General features: G+C 33.7%; 3 protein-coding genes across 8 annotated transcripts in view; 2 read left to right on the top strand and 1 right to left on the bottom strand.

The window, feature by feature from the left end:
- Positions 1-20,173, top strand: part of LOC120766809 (dystrophin, isoforms A/C/F/G/H) — a 776,746-nt gene that overhangs the window by 483,085 nt on the left and 273,488 nt on the right. The window lies entirely within an intron of this gene.
- On the bottom strand, positions 1,979-2,947 carry LOC120766830. Its single transcript, XM_040092541.1, has 2 exons — positions 2,631-2,947; positions 1,979-2,544 (listed from the first exon to the last, which is right to left on the bottom strand). The coding sequence occupies exons 1-2, from the start codon at positions 2,853-2,855 to the stop codon at positions 2,041-2,043; spliced, it is 729 nt and encodes a 242-aa protein (XP_039948475.1). The 5' UTR covers positions 2,856-2,947; the 3' UTR covers positions 1,979-2,040.
- Positions 11,003-18,724, top strand: LOC120766817 (putative fatty acyl-CoA reductase CG5065). 3 transcript variants are annotated; one of them, XM_040092526.1, is made up of 6 exons: positions 11,003-11,340; positions 15,437-15,677; positions 17,022-17,416; positions 17,491-17,600; positions 17,726-18,161; positions 18,231-18,724. In XM_040092526.1, exons 2-6 carry the CDS (start codon positions 15,456-15,458, stop codon positions 18,646-18,648), a joined length of 1,581 nt encoding a protein of 526 aa, XP_039948460.1. In that variant the 5' UTR covers positions 11,003-11,340; positions 15,437-15,455; the 3' UTR covers positions 18,649-18,724. The 3 variants fall into 3 exon arrangements, with proteins under 3 accessions (XP_039948460.1, XP_039948461.1, XP_039948462.1); XM_040092527.1 differs by having other exon boundaries at positions 15,410-15,677; XM_040092528.1 differs by lacking the exon at positions 11,003-11,340 and adding an exon at positions 11,404-11,874.

The raw sequence follows: 20,173 nt of genomic DNA, 5'->3' as shown, positions 1-20,173 counted from the left end.
AAAGCGCAATAAATCCATAATTAATTACTATAGAGACATACATTTTTACCTCCGAAATGGTATGAGTAGGCTTTACGAGAGTTTGTGTGAAAATTGAACAATGGGCGTGGCACCGCCCACTTTTTGGTGAAATCTCATATCTTGGGATCCGAACAACCGATTTTGACTAAATTTAGTACCTATTATTTTTCTAACATTCCTATGTTATAGTGTGAAAATAGACAATATCGGACACCAACCACGCCCACTTTTCATATCACACAATTTAACAATTAATATAATAGAATACAATTTTGCAGTAATAATTCCCTTTAAGTAGGGATCCTTTTGAACAAAAATTGTCCAAATCCAACCAAAACTATTCAAAATCCTAGGTACCGAATATGTGAACCGAAATATTGGTCAATGTGAGAGATATATAATTAAAATTCAGGGATAATTCTTCTCTGACAATGGTATGTCTGTATGCCAAAAATTGGTCGAATCGGGCCAACACTTCCCTGAGCTCCCATATACCTAATATAAAGATTTCCGAACTTCCAGGTGACTTTATGCTGGATATATCAGCAAATATTTGAGTTACCTCAATGAAATTGGGGAAACGTGTTTTAATATTGATAGTGTATCTTTGTGCAAAATAGGATAAATTTGAGCGAAAACTTGACCTAGCCCCATTATAACCATTACTAGGATTTCGATCGAACATCCGGCTGACTTTGCCCCATATGATTGGTGATTGTATGTGAGGTACCTTAAAGATAATAGTTAATGGATAATATCGGTTCGATACTAATCCAAATCTCATGTACTGCATATAAGAATTTTCGTTTTTCTAACAAATCTCATGCCAAATTTATCGGTCAGTGTATGAGTAATATAGAGTATATTTGTATGTATATATAAAACTTCTTCGATTCCGATCCTCTGGTTGACGTTTTACATCTTAAGGTATTGCCATGGCTTGATTTCTTGCAAGTTGCTACAGTATTAAATGTTCGATAACAAATTAAATGACCTTCCTTACTTGTCTAAAGATATAATCTTAATTTTTTGATTTCAGATGATCCAGCACCGTGTTATGAGCGGTACCGCAATTCAATTTTTTCCGAAATACTTCCGATTAATTAAAGCTATTGCAGTTCAAGTGTCATAATATAATGCACCATTGGTTTTCCAAATAGATTTTAACTTTTCATCGGAAAAAATCATAAAAATGAGCCTTGTTTTCACGAATTAGCTCTTATTTATTCTATCCCTTTCTTCAACCTGCTGCTGGAAAAAATAATTCGAGCTGCAGAACTTAATCGAGCAGGTACAATCTTTTATAACAGTGTACAGCTGCTGGCGTATGCCGATGATATTGATATCATCGGCCTCAACACCCGCGCCGTTAGTTCTGCTTTCTCCAGACTGGACAAGGAAGCAATGCAAATGGGTCTGGCAGTGAACGAGGGCAAGACGAAATATCTCCTGTCATCAAATAAACAGTCGTCGCACTCGCGACTTGGCTCTCTCGTCACTGTTGATAGTCATAACTTTGAAGTCGTAGATAATTTCCTCAATCTTGGAACCAGCGTAAACACCACCAACAATGTCAGCTTAGAAATCCAACGCAGGATAACTCTTGCCAACAGGTGTTTCTTCGGAATGAGTAGGCAATTGAGAAGCAAAGTCCTCTCTCGACGAACAAAAACCAAACTCTATAAGTCACTCATAATTCCCGCCCTGCTATATGGTGCAGAGGCCTGGACGATGACAACAACTGATGAGTCGACGTTGCGAGTTTTCGAGAGAAAAGTTCTGCGAAAGATTTATGGTCCTTTGCGCGTTGGCCACGGCGAATATCGCATTCGATGGAACGAATTAGCTCTACTACCGTTTAATTTCGACTGCGCCAGAACTTGAGCCTCTTTACTTGCTGATTCAGGAGTTCACAAAATTCAAGTATTTTAATTTATTAATTTACAGAAATCGCCTTACATTTAAAATAAAATGCTCAAATGCATGTATTGATCTAAATCATTTCACAATATCGCCAAATTATGCTTTTCGAACTACTTTTGTTGAGCCAATATTTCTAGTTTCAGCACCCTCATTAATGGACCTTGGTGTTGTAGAATCTGATTGCCTTTTGTTGAGCGAAACAGTACTAGCAACAACACGTAAATTTTTTGGTCTTTTACTTTGTACAATGGAAAGGCTGCAAACCTTTTTTTGCTGAACAAGCTTTGATCGCTTTAAAATAGAATATGGCGCACTTTTCGCTGGAGGTGGTGATAAATCCCCCTTAAAGGACTTGAAACCTCTAACAAATTTTTTCTTCACTTCTTTCGGTTTTTCTAGTGCTTCCTTTGGGATATCCATCGCCACTGATTGTGATGGATTTTTTAAAGCCAATATTGCTTCCTTGTTTTCCTTAATTCTTCGATATCCCTCCGGAGAGATACTTTTGAATTTCGTTTCTCTTATGGTCCATAAAGTTGCTGCGAGCTGGGCGATAACTGCAGTTGAATGCCTAACTTTCTCTTTTATTTGCTGCAAAGACTTTAGAGTGCAAACAATAATTAATTATACTTGCATGTATACATACATATTTACAAGTTCAATATATTAATATAATGTATCAATACCTTCTGATCTTTTTCAAATACTGTAAGCATGGTTACGACCAAAAATGCTAGGAAAATTAGCATGAAGGATGACAACAACATTGTGTCGAATGTGCCCACCGAGTCCAAGTGGTTGTCGAAAATGAAACGGAACAATTTTGAGAAACCATTACACATCTTTTGCGAATATGGGTAGGCGCAGGTGAATTCAGTCCAAAATTTTAGTACCGGATCTTTGTCGTCCATACTGCCTATTTCTTACTTGACGTAACAATTTGAAAAATTGCAAAAAAAAAAATATTTACTTTAATTGATTTCCTAAAAAATATGAAAAATAATTTTTTGTTGAACATTAAAATACAAGAGAGTTAGAAAAGTTTTATGCAGAAAAGTGTTTTTATACTCTCGCTATTAGAATTGGTGTGGTGAAGGAATTATGATTTAATTTCATTTCACAGTTTTTCAGAAGCCCTACCATACAAACCAGAATTTATCTGGGAACGATTAGTGAGTTTTAGAACTGCCTATTAGAATTTTACTGGATCTACCATGAGCCAACTCTATTTGGAATTTTTAGCGGCTGGATTTGAACATTCGACTGATGAAGTGGAAGTCCTGCATTTAAACACATCTAAAACTCTAAATATAAACAATAATTTGTTAATATCTATAATAGGCATATAATTTACACAACAGATCTGCAATTAACGGATTTCGATTATGCAAAATATAAGTTTGATTGCAATATAAATGGGATGGATCTTAAATATTGTAAAACTTATCGCGCATATGCTTATAAATATTTATTGGTAATAATATTAGGTTAATATTCTGAGAAAAATAGTTATCTCTACTTACAAAGGGTGTAAATATGTAAGTATGTGCAATGTATGGATATACTTATGAATGAAATAAACTATGTCTTAATACACACGATTAAATTTCTTAGAAAAGTAGTAATGCCCAGGCTAAACATATCTATATATGTACATACTTATCAACTAGATTGGTTTGGGATTCACCACTCTGCAGCTCATAATTCATGTGTGCAAAAAACTGTAAGCGTGATATTAAATGTCGGGAATGGTACTGTATGTAAATACACTTTATATATATATATATAATATAAAGTATTAAAAATGGTAATTGTAAATGAGCGCCATCAGCTATGTACATACATACTATGTACATATGTAATAGCCAATCGATAGTGTAGTGTGTTCGAAAACTGCTTGTGGCAGAGAATAAATTAGAACAAAGTATTTTTTCGCACAAAAATGTCACTACAGACTGAAAGTTATAGGAATTTTTTTATATAGAAGTACACACGGTCACCTTGATTCCATGGAACGTGGCATTGAGCTCGGGTTTCGAGTAAAATAAACAAACCGTGAATTATATTTTTGGCAAGACATACATAGATTTTTTATAAAGTTTATCGGCCGTTCGCAGCAGCTTAAAACTTTTAGTGTCCGCTAATATTAGAAGAAGCTTGGCCAAGTAGGTAAATATGCTTCAGTTAGTGCCCCTTCCGTGGTGACAAAGTAGTTGTTGTTGTTTTCTTTTGATCACATTTGCGTAATGCTGCCATTCAAGGCTTCTATCGTCCGTAACGTGGGTATTTGCACAAATTGAATTTTTCCCGTAGAAACGAGTTCGCTGATTGATCTCTTATATGTTGTAGTAATTAAAAAATAAACTAATATGCAATTGAAATATTCGTAAACTAACTGAAAATTGGAGACTATTTATGTAAAATGACTTACACAAGCAGGATGAAATGTGTAAAATCCCAACTACATTTCAATATGTTAATTATACGATATATGTACATATATACATATGTATAAGTAGGTATATATGAGCAATAAATATTAATACTATATATGACTTCATTATCGGTTTGTACATTTATTGTATATTTCATCATACAAGTACGATATTTCGTGTGTTTAGAATAGATTTTGACCAACCAAGATGAAAAAACTCAATTTTTAAATTCACAGTTACTAAAAAATCAAACTAATCGTGTTTAAGCTATGAAAACTATGATTTGCTTTACAAAGTTACTTATATTTAAAAGTATCAACCTAATATATAAATTGCAGTTAGTATTAAAATCACTTGCTAGACTTTGCAATTTTGCAGATTTCCAAATTCTTATTTCGGGTTATTTTAAAGACTATCAAATATTTTTATGTATATGTATAACTAAATATACATACATATGTATGTATATGCATTTGCACGCACTTATTGAAGGAAACGTCTTCAGGAGAGATCAACAATTGGTTTGATTTGACTCTAAATTTATCCTTGTCGCTTCCGAGTTTGCTGTTTTCTTCTTCTTCCTTTCAATCCTGAAATACACTCGGACATTTACATTGTGACAAAAAAGCACTCGGAAATTTTAATTAAATTTCCCGGGTAAATGGTATGTCAAAAATATTTTGCTGAGTTGGTTGGAATATCCTTAATTACTATGTCAAAGATGAGAGCAATCTATCTACCAGTTTTTTTTCACCAGCTGCTTAGGTCTGTACATAGTGCATTTGCGATTTTTACCAGGGATAAAGGGATGCCCAACTAATTCCAGTGTGAGAGCGCCTCAAAATTAGCGCTTTTTATAACATTATAACATTTTCCATTATTGCCAGGTCCTAATTTCCTGTAGGCATTTAAATTAAAACACTCAATTAAAAATTATTATGTAGAGGTCGTTTAATATATGGAACTTTTAATACTTAATAAGGGTATTTAAACAGATTAGTTCTCAATTAATAAATGTTTTTAATGATTTTCCACTGAAAATTAATGCAATGTTGCATCATATTAACACACGTTTTACCAAATACATTTACATTTCACATTTTCTTTAATTTTCATTGTTTTACATTTTCGTTTAACAACAAATGTCAGTTGACAGAGTTCAAGAGGTTTTAACGCTTAGCAATTGATCTCTCACGTTCAATGAGAGATGAGTTGGGCATCTCTTTATCTATGCTTTTACAATGGATAAAAATATCGAACTAAGAATTTGTTTAAAATTTTGTATTTCTAACCAAACTTTGGAAAACGCTTAAGGAGATTCAGTTTAAAATAAAAAGCACAAACCTACGAGTGGTACAAAGCCTTCAAAGATGGTCGAGAGATCGTTGAAGACATACCTCGTTCTGAACGACCTTCGACCTCTTCAACTAATGAAAATATTAAAATAGTGAAGGATACAAGTGTACGAGAGATGGCAAGGGAGCTCGATATCTCTGCCGAGTCCGTTCGAATGATTTTGGTTAGCCGTTCTTTTTTTTTTTTTAAAGTACCGTAAACACGTCTCTTCGGACATGCATGACAAGGAGAGCATTCTAACTGCCGATGAGACATGGGTTTATGAGTTTGACAAGCAAACAAGCAAACAAGTCAACAATCATCGGAATCGAGGGAAAAAGAACGAGCCGAAACCAAAAAAAAACCACGTCTTTCAAAAATAAAGGTGATGCTAATAATTTTTTTTTTCAATATTCGTGATTAGATACATCATTAATTTGTTCTGGAGGGACAGACGGTCAATAAGGAGTTCTATTTGGCTGTAACGATCGGAATTGTGAAAAAACAATTCATGGATTTTACACGATGATAATACACCATCACATCGAGCTACGATTGTGACCAAATTTAAAGCCAAAAACGCAATGAATACCATCCGCGGAAGAAGCTGAAAGCCTCCCCAAAAAGTGCTTATGAAAAGTGTTTACGAGGACTGGAAAAATCGTTGGCATAAGTGTATTACATCTGGTGGGGATAATTTTGAAGGCGACAAAATAAATATTGATGAATAATTAAATATTTTGCGTGTTATTTACAACGTAGAAATCAGTTGAAAGCAGAACAACAACAATGTTGTCACTACGGAAGGGCGGCACTAACTGAATCATTAACATTAGGTGTCGTTCCAGTATTCGACACAACCCAAGTAAAGTTCGTTATACGAAATACTCAACAAGGTAACGAAAAGAGGGAGCGCAATTTGACGTTTAACTTTTAAGAGAAGCTGAAAAAGCGCTAATAAAAAAAATTATTATGGATGGGAAAATTAAATGGAAATGCAATGCGAAATAAATATGCAGAATTTTAGAAACAATACTTCGGAATGGAACGAAATATGTAGAAATAATAATGAAAAACAAGCAAGGAAGGGCTAAGTTGGTCTGCAACCGAACATTTTATATTGCAACTAGCAAGAATCAAAGTCAGGGAAATAAGTTTTTACTCAAATTTATCTATTTTAGGCACAAAGATACACTGATACAATAAAACGCGCTCTCTTATTTGCATTCGGATAAATCACATATTGGCGGATATGAACGGTACAAAGTCTTCCCGAAGTTCGAAAATATTTATGTTAGGTATATGGGGGCTACGGGAAGGTTTGGTCTGGTTTTTGACATACACTCATACCATTGTCAGAGAAGGATTATCTCTTATTTTCAGATATATATATCACAAATTGACCGACATTTTCGATCAAAAGTCAACTATAGGTACCGGGGTTCAAATATTCGGTACCTAGGGACTTGAACAGTTCTCATTGGATTTCAGCAATTTTTGGTCATAAGGTGGCACCTACCTAGGGGCTTGAACAGTTTTCATTGGATTTCAACAATTTTTGGTCACACGGTGGCACACACTAAAGACATTATTTGTGCAAAGCTTTATCCCGTTATATTAATTGCTTACTGATTTGTGTACTGGAAACTGAACGAATCAAGTGGAATTAAAAATTGTGTTTTATGGGAGTTGGGCGTGGTTGTTGTAAGAAGAATGCCACGTACTAAATTTTGTCGAAATCGGTTTGGCGGGTCTCGAGATATAGGATTTCATCAAAAAGTGGGCGGTGCCACTCCCATCGTCCAATTTTCACACTAGTTCCATTAAAGCTCACTCATACCGTAACGATGCTTAAACTTAATGTTTATGGCGTATTTAGTTAATGATTTAGCGCGCTTCTAGTGGTTTTTAACAGTACCGTTATATGGGGAGTGAGCGCGGTTATGCTCCGATTTCATCTATGTATTTTCAGACTGTCGATAAAAGTTCCTATAAGAATTGTACTCAGGAAATTGGATTGCTGTAGCTTAAGTGGTTTAGAGGACGGGGCCACGCCCACTTTTTCAATATTTTTAGTCCCACTGCGTTCCTATGTACCAAATTACTGCTTTATACCTTAATTTAGCGCTTAGTTATGGCACTTTATATGTTTTCGCTTAATGGCGATTTGTGGGCGTGACAGTGGTCCGAGTATGCCCATCTACGAACTCGAAATTTATTTTGTACTAAAGAACCCACATACCCAGTTTCATTAAGATATCTTGATTTTTACAATTACAGCTTGCACGGACGAACGGACGGATGGACGGATAGACAGTCAACCGGATTTTAACTTTTCTCGTCATCCTGATCATTTATATATATGTATACGGATATAACCCTATATCTATCTCGCTTAGTTTTAGGTGATACGTACAATCGTTAGGTGAACAAAACTATAATACTCTGTAGCAACTGGTTGCAAGAGTATAACAATCAGCTCTTCAGAGCCGTTAAATGTCATATCAGCAGTTGAACAACCACCTTTTATTGTATGTATATAATGTTGGAGTTAGTCTTAGCTATTCCTGATTCACACGGGTGTATGAACTTAAGGTATTCAACTTTTTCGACGGTCGACGTAAAATTCGTTTCAATCAAATATTATTGATTTGGGCAACTTTTGGTAGTTTCATACTTTGTGTTCATACATATTTGCAGCTGAGCAATGAAATGATTGCATTTATTTTAGCATCAGCTGCATTTTTGTCAGCAAAGGGTATTATAAAAACGACATGAGATTTCTCTTCGGATGCAACGCACCCACCAAACCCTAACTGGTATCGAACAGGTTTACAAGTGTCTTTATTGTCTTTGCTTGCACTTTACAACTCGACGGCCTTGAGAAAAATAGTCGTTTTTCTGTCCCTGTTCGCCCTATTTAAGTGTGCAAAGTGGTAAAAAGCGAAAAAGTACCAAAAATATTTGTTTCGTAAGCTTAAATATTGTAAATATGTATGTGTGTATGCCGATAACACTTATGCCAACGTAAGATTATGCTCGTATAAATGTAAGAATGAAATTTGCGGAAAATACTACTTCCGTATAAAATGTACTCAAGCTTTAACATGTTAATAGCTCATTTCCTGGCCACACTTACTCATGCCCAAATTATAATTATTTCAATCGTAAATTCGCACATAACCATTTATAAAGTGATTGTACGCATATATGTACATATATTTGGTATACATATACTTACGTATATTATATAACTCACGCTGTTTTAAAATTGCAATTATATTTACTGCTATGAGACTAGTTAAGAATGTTAACCTTTTGAAGAAGTAAATTTGCGCCAATTCTTCTATTTGTTGGTGTTATTTTTGCAAATAAGCTGGAATTGCTATAAACGCATTGTGGTGGTGCTGTTTTGTTGCAATGGCAAAATTAGGTAAACGAAATGTATTCACTGAACACATTCATATGCCTACAAACCGGTAGTTTTCACTTTCAGTTTCTTTTCATGCCAAGGCAAGGAGTAGCCTTCCTAACCAGTTTCTTTGTCACATTTTTAACCTGTTTACATACGTTGTCTGGTGCGTGTATCCGTATATTCACTTAGTGAATCCCAGTAAGATATTTGTTAAGCATCCTTAAAGTTGTTTAAGGGGGTAGGACAGTCTAGGATTTTCAAAAACTGGAGTTTTTTGATAATTTAGTCCCTAACTTTAGAGTCCTGTAAACTTGTTATAAGCCTCGGGTGGTATGGATTTCAGTGCCTTTAGCGAGTTTTGATTTTTCGGTTTCGGCTTGTTTTCGGAATGCCATTCACTAAATTGATGGACAATTTCGACGTCTCCCTCCTCGCCGAAGTTTTTCCAAAAGGTTCACGTCCAAACAAAATGTGTTGAGTCATGTCTTTGTTACATGCACTCTTAGTCTTTTTGTCGGTTTCAAAGCTATTCTACTTAGAAGGCATCAAAAAAAGTGCACCTACAAGGTTTCAATCAATTCAGGTTCGAGAAAGGCGCAAAAGAGACACAGGTTCGAAAGAGTTTTCAGGTATTAGCTTAATGCGGTCACCCTTAGCTTACTACGAGAAATGTGCAAACATGAAATAATGGTAATCTGATGGACCCCTTACCAAATCGCTTAACACATTTTTTATTTTTAATTTTTGGTTCAATCGACTCATGACCACTTTTCTAGGGGTTATAACATATTGGGATTTTTGGAATTCATAGAGAAAAATCTGTCAATAGTTAAGTGTTTTGCAAAAACATCCGAGCTATTTCTTTACAGCCGGAAAAATGATTTTCGTGCACAATTAAATGCCTTCTCTTAAATTCGTGTTGTTGTTGTAGCAGTATATTATCTGCATTGGTAAGGAATTAAGTGTTGACGCCTTCTAATAGAAGGTTCAGAAGACGAGCTTTTTCAACAGTGTCGATCCATTAGACGGTGGGTGTTAGATGACTAAATTCTCTTCGTCAAAAGCGGACATACATCACAATTTTCACTCACTCAATACCTGTTGCAACTTAAATCCGTATACTGTCGCTGAGATACTTAGATCCTTCAAAATATTGTTGCTTCATTTTTTTTTTGCCGATAATAACTATATAAGTATGTTTGTAAATAATTGCCTAAAACGACAATATCAATTGAATATTGATTTTTACAATATTTTTTTGAATAATTTATTTTTTTTAACAGGTTTTTAACACTATTTAATTAGTACTATTACGAGTATACTAATTAATATTGTTATTATCACAACGTTTCATTACATGTGCACACACATACGTTGTGTTTTAAGTTAAACAAGAAGAATTCTTCTCAAATAGCATACCAGTTTTGGAACAACGGTTAAGTAAATTTGTTCATGGGTAGGGTAAGAAGGTCGACATAATTCTCATGCTATTGAAATGTACACACGTTGACAAATGTCTGCAGCCTTTAATTAGTATTTATGACAGTCTAAATCGAGTCAAAGTATTTTCTTGCAAATCACTGCCCAAGTAAACACTTTAAGCACTGTAAAATTACTTGTAACTTACTGTTAGTGCTGCCTATGAGTATTTAGTTGACCCTATATACCGAAACGAATACCAATACATTTGGCGCAAAGCGTATTCGCCTCGAAAGATGCTTCTTTATTTGCCTATTCTTATTTTTCTTACCACAAATATTATTAACTACTTAAAACATGATCTGTATGTATGCGTGTGTATGTGCTTCGTTCGTCTATTTAGGCTCCTTTGCTGCGGAGATCATATAATTTCCTACCTATTCATGATATTCACTTCAGTTTGTGCTGTGACTTCAGGCGAAAACCACAACAAACGCTCCTATCGCAAGCGCAGAAAAGCTCGCAGTGTAACGATCGCTCGAATATTGGAAATACCACAAATACCTGTAGTCGTACATGAAATAAGCATTGTGCTTCCTCAAGTTTCCGAGTCGTCAATTGCATGCAATCGCAGTGAAGAGTAACTTTTCATTTACTTCTACTATTAGTCAGTCACTCAGTCAGTCGGTTAGTGGGTGAGTCGCAGCAGTGCCGCGAAAAGCCTAGTACGAGTATAACAGCAGCGATATTAGTATATGAATAGTCACGAACGCTCCTCCAAGGAACTGCATGGTATCTAAATTTGTTTGTTTATAAAAAAATTAATACAGATATGCTAATGATATAGAACTTCTCCGGACAGTTTGTGTGTGAAAACAGTGCAATTAAATGTGGTTTACAAAGTCATGATGTATTTTGTCACTAATAACACAGCCTTGAGCAGTTTAAGCGGGAATCGAATCGGCGCAAATATATTTAGCATGCATATGAAAATTAGGAAATTCCAAATTATTTTTAGTAAATGAAATTGAAAGTTGTAATGCTTTATACAAACACACTTTAAGTTACTTAATTATAAAGTTAATGTGAGAGAAAAGCGCTTAATTATTGCCTTAAAGTAGTGCCGAAGTAATAAAATGCAATGAATAATGAAATTTCCTTCAATGTTTCAAATGAATGAACTCAAGTTGTATTAATAGTGTGCAGAAAAAATCGGAATATCAAAAAATATAAATTAGCGCCAATACTCACAAGCATAAAAACTTTGTCAAAAAATATGAATTTGCAAAAAATGCCATTGAAACGAAATCGTGTCTACTAAATTGTGTTAGTACTAAGCTTAACTTTGGGTACTTTGTATTACTAAGTTTGTGTACTTGTTAAAAAGTGAATGTGAACGTCCGAATATAACAGATATTTATTTGTTTACTAATTTGCAGTACAATCATATGTACATATTGTATGTATGTATGTATATCAGTGTATATTCAAAGTAATGCCTCGGCTGCTTCATTGCATATGTATATTTACATATGTATTTATATATGAACGGTTGGACACATTTTGAGCTTAGATTTAAATAGATACATTGTATTGTAAACGCCTTGAAGACTCAAAATTTTTTAATAGCATTAGATATATTGGTATGTATATATGTAATTTATGCACACATTCTTATTGTTCAATAATTATTACAAAAGCATTGCGAATTTGAGCTCGCATGTAATTTTACACCAATCTGCTCATCAATGGTGACCGCATTGATTGACTTTATTGAAAATGCGTTGAGGTTTCAGCAAATAATATATTTCGGTTACATATCATATACATACATATACATATGTATTCTGAAATTTAGAATTGCTGCAGGAAACTAGTCAGTGGTAGCTTTTTAAAAACGTCCCTATAACATAACTTTTCTTGTTTTAAAATTAAAGCGCAACTTAGGTGTAAAATTAGGTCATTTTGTTAATATATAATTATAGAATAAGATATTTGTTGCGCAAAAATATTTTCCGTTATAAGAAATATTGGCATTTAATTCAAACCCTCGCTCACCAGTCGATCGATATTTTCTTGTTTCTTAATATAACGGTTGAAATAAACGATTTGGAACTGAAAACAAAATTTTTTCTTGTAACATTTTCTGGTAACATTTCGATTCCGGCACCCTTTTACAGTACATATGTACATATGTGTATCTGCAACAAGTTCACTCCAAATCTATCTAACTTTCAATATGCACCATATTTATATTCCCGCGCGCCCAACAAAAAAATCTATATAAAATTAAATATATTTCCAATTTTTGCCAAACCATGCAGTAAATATCATATATTCACATCAAAGTTCTCAAGCCGGCTTCAACGTAAGAAGTCACAGAGACTAAAAGATTGAGCAGGCATTTTAGCAATCGATATTAATGTTATTATTATGAATTCTATAGAACATCATTGTTTTTTCTCAAAAACATAGGGTTTCATAATTTACAGAATTTTTCATATATGTATACAAATATACAGATATATGTACATATGTATATTTCTATAACAAAACAAATATGTATGTATTTATAAAATTGAAAATACAAATGTGCTGCTTTCAATATGCGCTAGTTTCCTCATACTTACACGAACAGATTGCTACCGTAGTACACAAACGCTTTTAATTAGGTATTAAAACATACATACGCACTCATACGTATACATATGCACATGCCAAAGCTTAACGCAAGACAAAAGTAACGACTCTCGTTCTCGTGTCAAACTGCCGCACACAAGGTATGCTTAAATCCATTGTACTTATGTACATACATATTTGTAGGTATTATATATGTATATGTAAGTTGGGGTGTATGCATGCATTTGAAAAAATATTGCGTGCAAGGCAGGAAAAGTGCTAATTTGTTACACCAACAGCCTTAGCTGTGAATATTACGCGTATTCGCTTACTTGAATATTTCAAATTTGAACACTTCTTGTAAATAAATAAACATATGCATATGTGGGTGAATATTTAGGCAGCAGAGCTATTAAGAGCCACAGCATAAAACATTTATCGTCATACAATAAAACAATAAATATTTTTAATTTTTTTATGATATTTTTGCAGCATTTTGTGCATAATCTTGTAATAACACAACTATCGACGTACGTCTATGTAGATTTAAAAATTTATGAATATATGTACGTATGTTGCCGACAAAAATTGAAAATATTGAACTAAAAATAATTATAATTTAGTCATATTTAACAATATTTCTTTGGTAAAATATTTTTGCAAAGTTCAAGCCTCTAATAATCTACATAACTTCAAGTTAATAAGAAATGTACTTAAACTTCCTGCCAAAACAACCCTTCCGAGAAAGCAAAAAAGCTGAGAAAACGAACACCAATTAAAAAGTAAAAGCTTATTGCTAGACTTTTTCAGTGCAATTTATGTGTATTATATATACAGTATATATTATAATTAGGATAATTTAATTTTGATCGATGCACATGCATCTAGCATATATTGGCACATACCTACGTACATATGTACATATGTATGTATATCGCAAATTGTAATGGATTTCGCAGCTAACGAGAGATTAGTTGATTGCGATAAGAGGAGCACAAATGTGTTTGAAACTGAAAGTGTAGTGATTTATTAGCAGGCAGGGACTTTTAATGGTGTTTGTGAAGGGTGTTCCAAAATGAACGCAAGATTAGAATTAAATACAGCGTGTCCAAAAATTAACGCAAGAGTTGAATTGCCGCCATTTATGTAGTTAAGTGTTGGCAACCGTAAAAAAAATCCGTGACAGTTTAGGCTTAGTAAAAATGGAGCGTTAAACGATAAAGCAACGTGTCTTCATTATTGAACAATATTTGAAAAATAATAATAATAGCTTGTCGACCGCAGTTCGAAAATTTCATACAAAATATGGTCGAAATAGTGTTTTAACTTCGTCAACTGGGAAAATCGATTGAAATGACGGCAAATCTAAATCTTGCGTTAATTTTGGTTCGCTTTTTAAATCGAGTATGTCGCTTAAGTTTTTTGTTCATGATATATGCATAAATGTATTTTATATACATACATATGTAAACGTGTGATTTTTGTTATTTTATTAAAGTCGGCTTTATTTTAGTGAAGAAACTTTCTAAAAAAATTGTATGACCTCTTATAATTATAATAATTATTATAAATCGGAATAAAACTGTGGTGTCTGTAATATATTCTCGCCCAGAAGACAGTTGGTTCTATGTAATATGTATCCGAATAACGATTGTAAACTCGACAGCATGTTTCGAAATATTTGTGGAATGTTCAATGCCGATATGTCAATAACTACATTATACATATACATTTGTATATATTATGGAATATTTTATAATTTTACATCATTCATTAGTTTTCGGTTATGTAACAATAGAGAAAAGTCTCCAAAAATTTCAAAAAAAAAAATAATTTTCCTGTTTCATAAATATGCGGACATAACTTAAAGAGTTTATAACTACTTAAAGTTGTTTAACCAGCAGCAAAGACAAAAAACGGTATTTACCAACTATTGACATACGCTATACAAGATATGTAGGTGCAAAAATGCAAACGCCACATACACACGCGCACGATGTATAACAAATGCATACAATGTTGTTGACTAAAACAATCACAACTCAACAAATATTGATTCTGTTTAGACTTGGTTAATGCGTAGTGGGCAACGTCAATGAAAATTAGGGTGCATTTACCATATGTACATGAAAGTCTGCCACTAAGTATCGTCGTTACATCAATCGCCTACCACTACAGTAAACTTTATGCTAATAAATTTTTTTTTTATTTTGTTGCTTTTTTCGTTGTATTTGAAATTAAGCTTATACCTGTTTCAATCTTCATGCAGAAACTCATATTTCCACATAATGGAACTCCTTACTACAGTGGAACAAAGTGAAAAATCTCAAATAGCCCAATGGTATGCTGGCAAAAGCATACTTATAACCGGCGCCACGGGTTTTATGGGCAAGGTGTTGGTGGAGAAATTGTTGCGCAGCTGTCCGGATGTAAAAAAGATCTATCTGCTCATAAGATCCAAGAAAGGTGTCGATCCATTGATACGCAAGGACCAGTTTTTCAAATGTGTGGTAAGTTTTCAAGTAAAGAAGAGGATTCTTTCTAAACGAATCGGAGTTTGAAAAATATTTTTACAAGTTGCTATTGAGAATCAATGAACAAATTCGAATTTGCAGCGAAAATTGTTTATCAGAACTGTTAGAAGGAAGGTATATTTGGCATATCGGTCAGGCTTAATAATTTGCGTCTATGAGAGGGTGACACTATAATTAAATGCATATATAACTACAAAATATATGCACCCTAACCTTCAAAAGTTGTTGACGAATCTGTTCTTGAATTGACGCGAGTATTTGAATTTTGAAAAAAATAGATATACGAGTATTTAGTGTTTTAATTAAATACTATGAATGCTGCTGATACCAAAAAGTGGCTTGGTGAGTGTTATCAGGAATCATCGAGTGATAAGCTACCATTCCTAATAGGTTTGCGGATTTCGTATAGGCAACAATAATGCACTAGTAAACATCCAAAAGAGGCGTGCGGGAACATAAAAACGGCATAGAATGATATTTAATTCTCATAATTTGTACTTTTTCTGGACAAATGTTTCGAACGCATCTATAAACAATTATTGGTTAGCATTTTAAGTTATCACAGTTAAGTTCCAAAACTATTGTAAATCACTATGTAAGTACGCACATTATTATCTTAAAATACGAATCAGGTACATATTCATATATATAATAATTTGTACAATATTTACCAATTATTATTTCAATTAAGTCATGGCCCTCAGATTGCATTAGACAAACTTAAATTGTTTGTTTGCTAAATATAATAACGCTTTTGAAGACATTTTGCCTTTTGAAAATCAATACGCACATACATTGTACATTTGTATGTATGTGCCTCGATATTTCCACACTTAGATGATGCGGTTAAATTTTCAATGGGCAACATTGTTCTTACACATACATACACACATGTGTAAAATTTCAAAGTCATCTTGTGGTACAAGCAGTTTTTTTTAATAATGTGAGTAGTAAACGGTAATTGAATTTTTTTCGTACCTTAAAGATTTCGGAGGTATTGGGACTTGAGTACAGAACTTTGACAAAACCCCTGGGATATATTCTGACAACATGATCATATTTTCTGAAATCGAAGTGAATTTTGAATGCTTGTCAATTGACAAGTGGTCTGTTGGTGTCATTTTCGAAAAATGCAAATTTTAAAATGACAGAAAATCGCACTTCTTCCAATAGAATGGTATACATATAATTCATTCTATATATGTATGTATATATAGGTATGTAAGTTTTTATCAAGGATTGGAAATAATAGGTTGAAATTCGTGAGTATATCTTCTGTGTCTGTTGCTAAGCAAACTCTCTGGTTTAACTTTATTTCAGATTTTCAATAAGATTTTAAAAGAAAATCCTGAAATTGTGAATAAAATTCAAGTGATCAAAGGTGATGTGTTGGAAAAAAATCTTGGTTTGAGCGCAAATGACACAAACGTATTAGTATCAAATGTTGAAGTGATATTCCATTGTGCTGCTAACGTGAGGTTTGATCAACCCCTGCGACCTATGGTTCAAATGAACGTTGTGGGTACATTGAAATTGCTGCAGTTGGCTGAAAAAATGGCCAATCTTCAAGTAATCATACACGTGTCAACTTCATATTGTCAATGCAACGAAAGCGTTTTGGAAGAGCGCGCCTATCCAGCACCACAAAATCCTTTCGATGTAATAAAAATGGTGGAAGAAATGAGCGATGATGCGTTGCAGGAAATAACACCAAGGTAAAAATACACATAACCATTAAAATTACTTTTAAACCATAACAAAAGTATTAAAAATTTGTTTTTAATTTTAGACTGTTGAATGGACTACCCAACACATATGCCTATAGCAAAGCGCTTACTGAAGATCTGATTTGTAGATATGGTAAAAATTTGCCTATCATTATTACCCGACCATCAATTGGTAAGATCTTTGCAATCTTCTTTAAAGTTGTTCGATCAGATACCCGTATCAATGTTAGTGTGACTCTAAACAATAACTTTTATGAGGCCAATTAATTTCACGTATTTTATATTTATTTTATTCAGTTACTGCAGCAATTAAGGAACCCCTGCCTGGTTGGATAGAAGGTGTTAATGGGCCCACCGGCCTTATGATTGGCGCAGCACGTGGCGTAATTCGTTCAATGCATTGCAACCCTGACTATTCATCAACAGTTATACCGGTAGATACAGCCATTAATGGAATGATAATTGCGGGATACAATCGTAGCAATTCAAAAAAACAAGGAAATGTGGAGTTTTGTAATCTTTGCATATCAAAGAAAGCTCTCTTTTCTTGGGGTGAAAGTATTGAGACTGGCAAGCGATTTTTCTATGACTTTCCACTAAGCTATGCACTGTGGTATCCAGATGGCTCAATCAAAAAGAATTATTACCATCATTTATTTTGTGTGATTTTCTTTCACTACTTTCCGGCATACCTCATTGATTTCCTCTTATTACTTTTTGGACGAAAGCGATTGTAAGTCAATTAATTTTCTATATATTATATACATAGATCTTTTAATTATTTTTCGGTCCACCTTTGCAGTATGGTGCATGTTCAAAACAAAATTTCAACGGGACTGAAATTGTTGCAGTACTACACGACTAAAGACTGGGACTTTAGAAATGAGAAATTCCAATGTTTAAGCGATAACCTAAATCAATTAGATCAGAAAATTTTCGACGCCTCTGCTAGTCAAGTTAACTGGGAGCAATACATACGTGGCTATATAATTGGCATGCGTACATATATACTTGGGGAGAATGAAGATACAATTCCACAGGCAAAGAAAGTTCTACGTCGCTTATATATTTTGGATCGTTTAACAAAATATACCATTTGTATATTAGTTTTTTGGTTTTTGTGGGCTCATCTTGAAAACTTTGTGGAACGAAGTGATGCTATAATACGTTCATCTTTACATATAATTTATAAAGATACTAATAAAACTCTTCATATATAGTACAATTTTTGATTTTTAAAAATATAACATGTTAATATTTTGTATTGTTTAAGTATATTATTTTTATTTGTTTTAAACCTCTGTTAAAAATTCAAAAAAAAAAAATCTATTAACATAAGCCTATAAACAAATAACAAATTTAAGTAGGCGCTCATTTATTATAATAAAAACTATAATTCTGATCAAATAAATAGGTATTTGCGTAAATAATAGAAGAGTTACGAGTACACTATTTCACTAATGCGTATTTATTTGGCAGTTTTTCTCCCCAAGAAGCTGCTCATTTGTCGCATTTGTCTATATAGCATGTATCGGATCGGAATCAAGTGTTTGTAAGGATGCAAAAACATTTTCATTTGATAAGATATTTTCACGTAATTTAACATGAGTTATTGTCTATGGCAACAATCTGCAAAGAAATTGTTCAGATGGAATATTATAGCATATAGCTACTACCGTTTTTGTTATCAGCAATTTAAGCGAACTGAAAGTTAAGACAAATGTAAGTGAACAATTACTCAAGTTAATTAGCTTAAAATTTAGTGAGGGCACCTTGTGACCTCCAAATCCAATTAATTCTGGCCAAGCACGGTGTCTGCTTTTTTATAGAACCAGCTGGTAGCCTGCTCCTAGTGAGGTCATCTTCTGTCTTTTAAATCACGTCACATCGTGGCGTAAGAATCACCTAGGCACTGACTAGGCCCGGTGCCTACTTTATTTATATAAAGACAACTGGCAGCCAACTTTTCGTGAGGTCATCTTGTCAAGTGTCTGCTTTTTTATAGAACCAGCTGGCAGCCAGCTTCCAGTGAGGTCACCTCCTGACTTTTAAATCACGTCACATCGCGACGTAAGAATCACCTAGGCACTGGCTAGACAAGGTGCCTGCTTTACTTACATAAAGACAACTGGCAGCAAAATTTTCGTGAGGTCATTATATAAGTCAGCGGTCAAGCTCAGTTTGTTTATTATGGCCTATATCTGCCATACAAATTGACCGATCCAAATCACGGTACAGATTATTGTCAAAGGCAAAGCCACAATCTACGAACAAATTGTTCAGATCGAACTACTATTGCATATATGTACATACTTATGTAGCTGGCAAAAAATATTAAAATATTAAATTTTTATATGTATTATGGCACTCACTCACTATGATTCAAAAAACAAAAATGGGGCTTCCCTCTCAACGGTAGCTTTAAAAAACCATAATAACGGGCATAATCTTCCGGAGTTAAACGAAGAAGGGAATGCACAAATCGTCTTGTTAACATAACCAGTGAATGTAATTGGTGGAAGTTTAACAAAGTTTAGGATGTCTACTTTCTTTTTTATTCATTTGCTTGATTTACTTTTGATTATAAACAAAACATTAGCTGTTCGCACTATGTACTCAATTTGAGTTTGAATATTATAATTAAAAACTGCCAGAACTTTTATCGCTTCAACCAAAGTAATAATATTGTATCATCTCTAATCAACGCCGTTTTAATTTTCTCTTCGGCTGCGATATTTAAAATAT

This window comes from Bactrocera tryoni, chromosome 1, assembly GCF_016617805.1.
Source record: "Bactrocera tryoni isolate S06 chromosome 1, CSIRO_BtryS06_freeze2, whole genome shotgun sequence".
NCBI lineage: Eukaryota > Metazoa > Arthropoda > Insecta > Diptera > Tephritidae > Bactrocera > Bactrocera tryoni.
The sequence above is the reverse complement of the archived record's forward strand: the minus strand, read 5'-3'. Positions and strand labels throughout refer to the sequence as shown.

What these genes read in the sequence shown, in the direction of transcription:
- LOC120766817 (XM_040092526.1), top strand. Translation starts at nt 15,456, where the DNA reads ATGGAACTCCTTACTACAGTGGAACAAAGTGAAAAATCTCAAATAGCC. An exon ending in ACCAGTTTTTCAAATGTGTG is followed by an intron (nt 15,678 to 17,021) that starts GTAAGTTTTCAA and finishes ACTTTATTTCAG; the next exon opens with ATTTTCAATAAGATTTTAAA. An exon ending in TTGCAGGAAATAACACCAAG is followed by an intron (nt 17,417 to 17,490) that starts GTAAAAATACAC and finishes TTTTAATTTTAG; the next exon opens with ACTGTTGAATGGACTACCCA.
- LOC120766830 (XM_040092541.1), bottom strand. Translation starts at nt 2,855, where the DNA reads ATGGACGACAAAGATCCGGTACTAAAATTTTGGACTGAATTCACCTGC. An exon ending in TATTTGAAAAAGATCAGAAG is followed by an intron (nt 2,545 to 2,630) that starts GTATTGATACAT and finishes TGCACTCTAAAG; the next exon opens with TCTTTGCAGCAAATAAAAGA.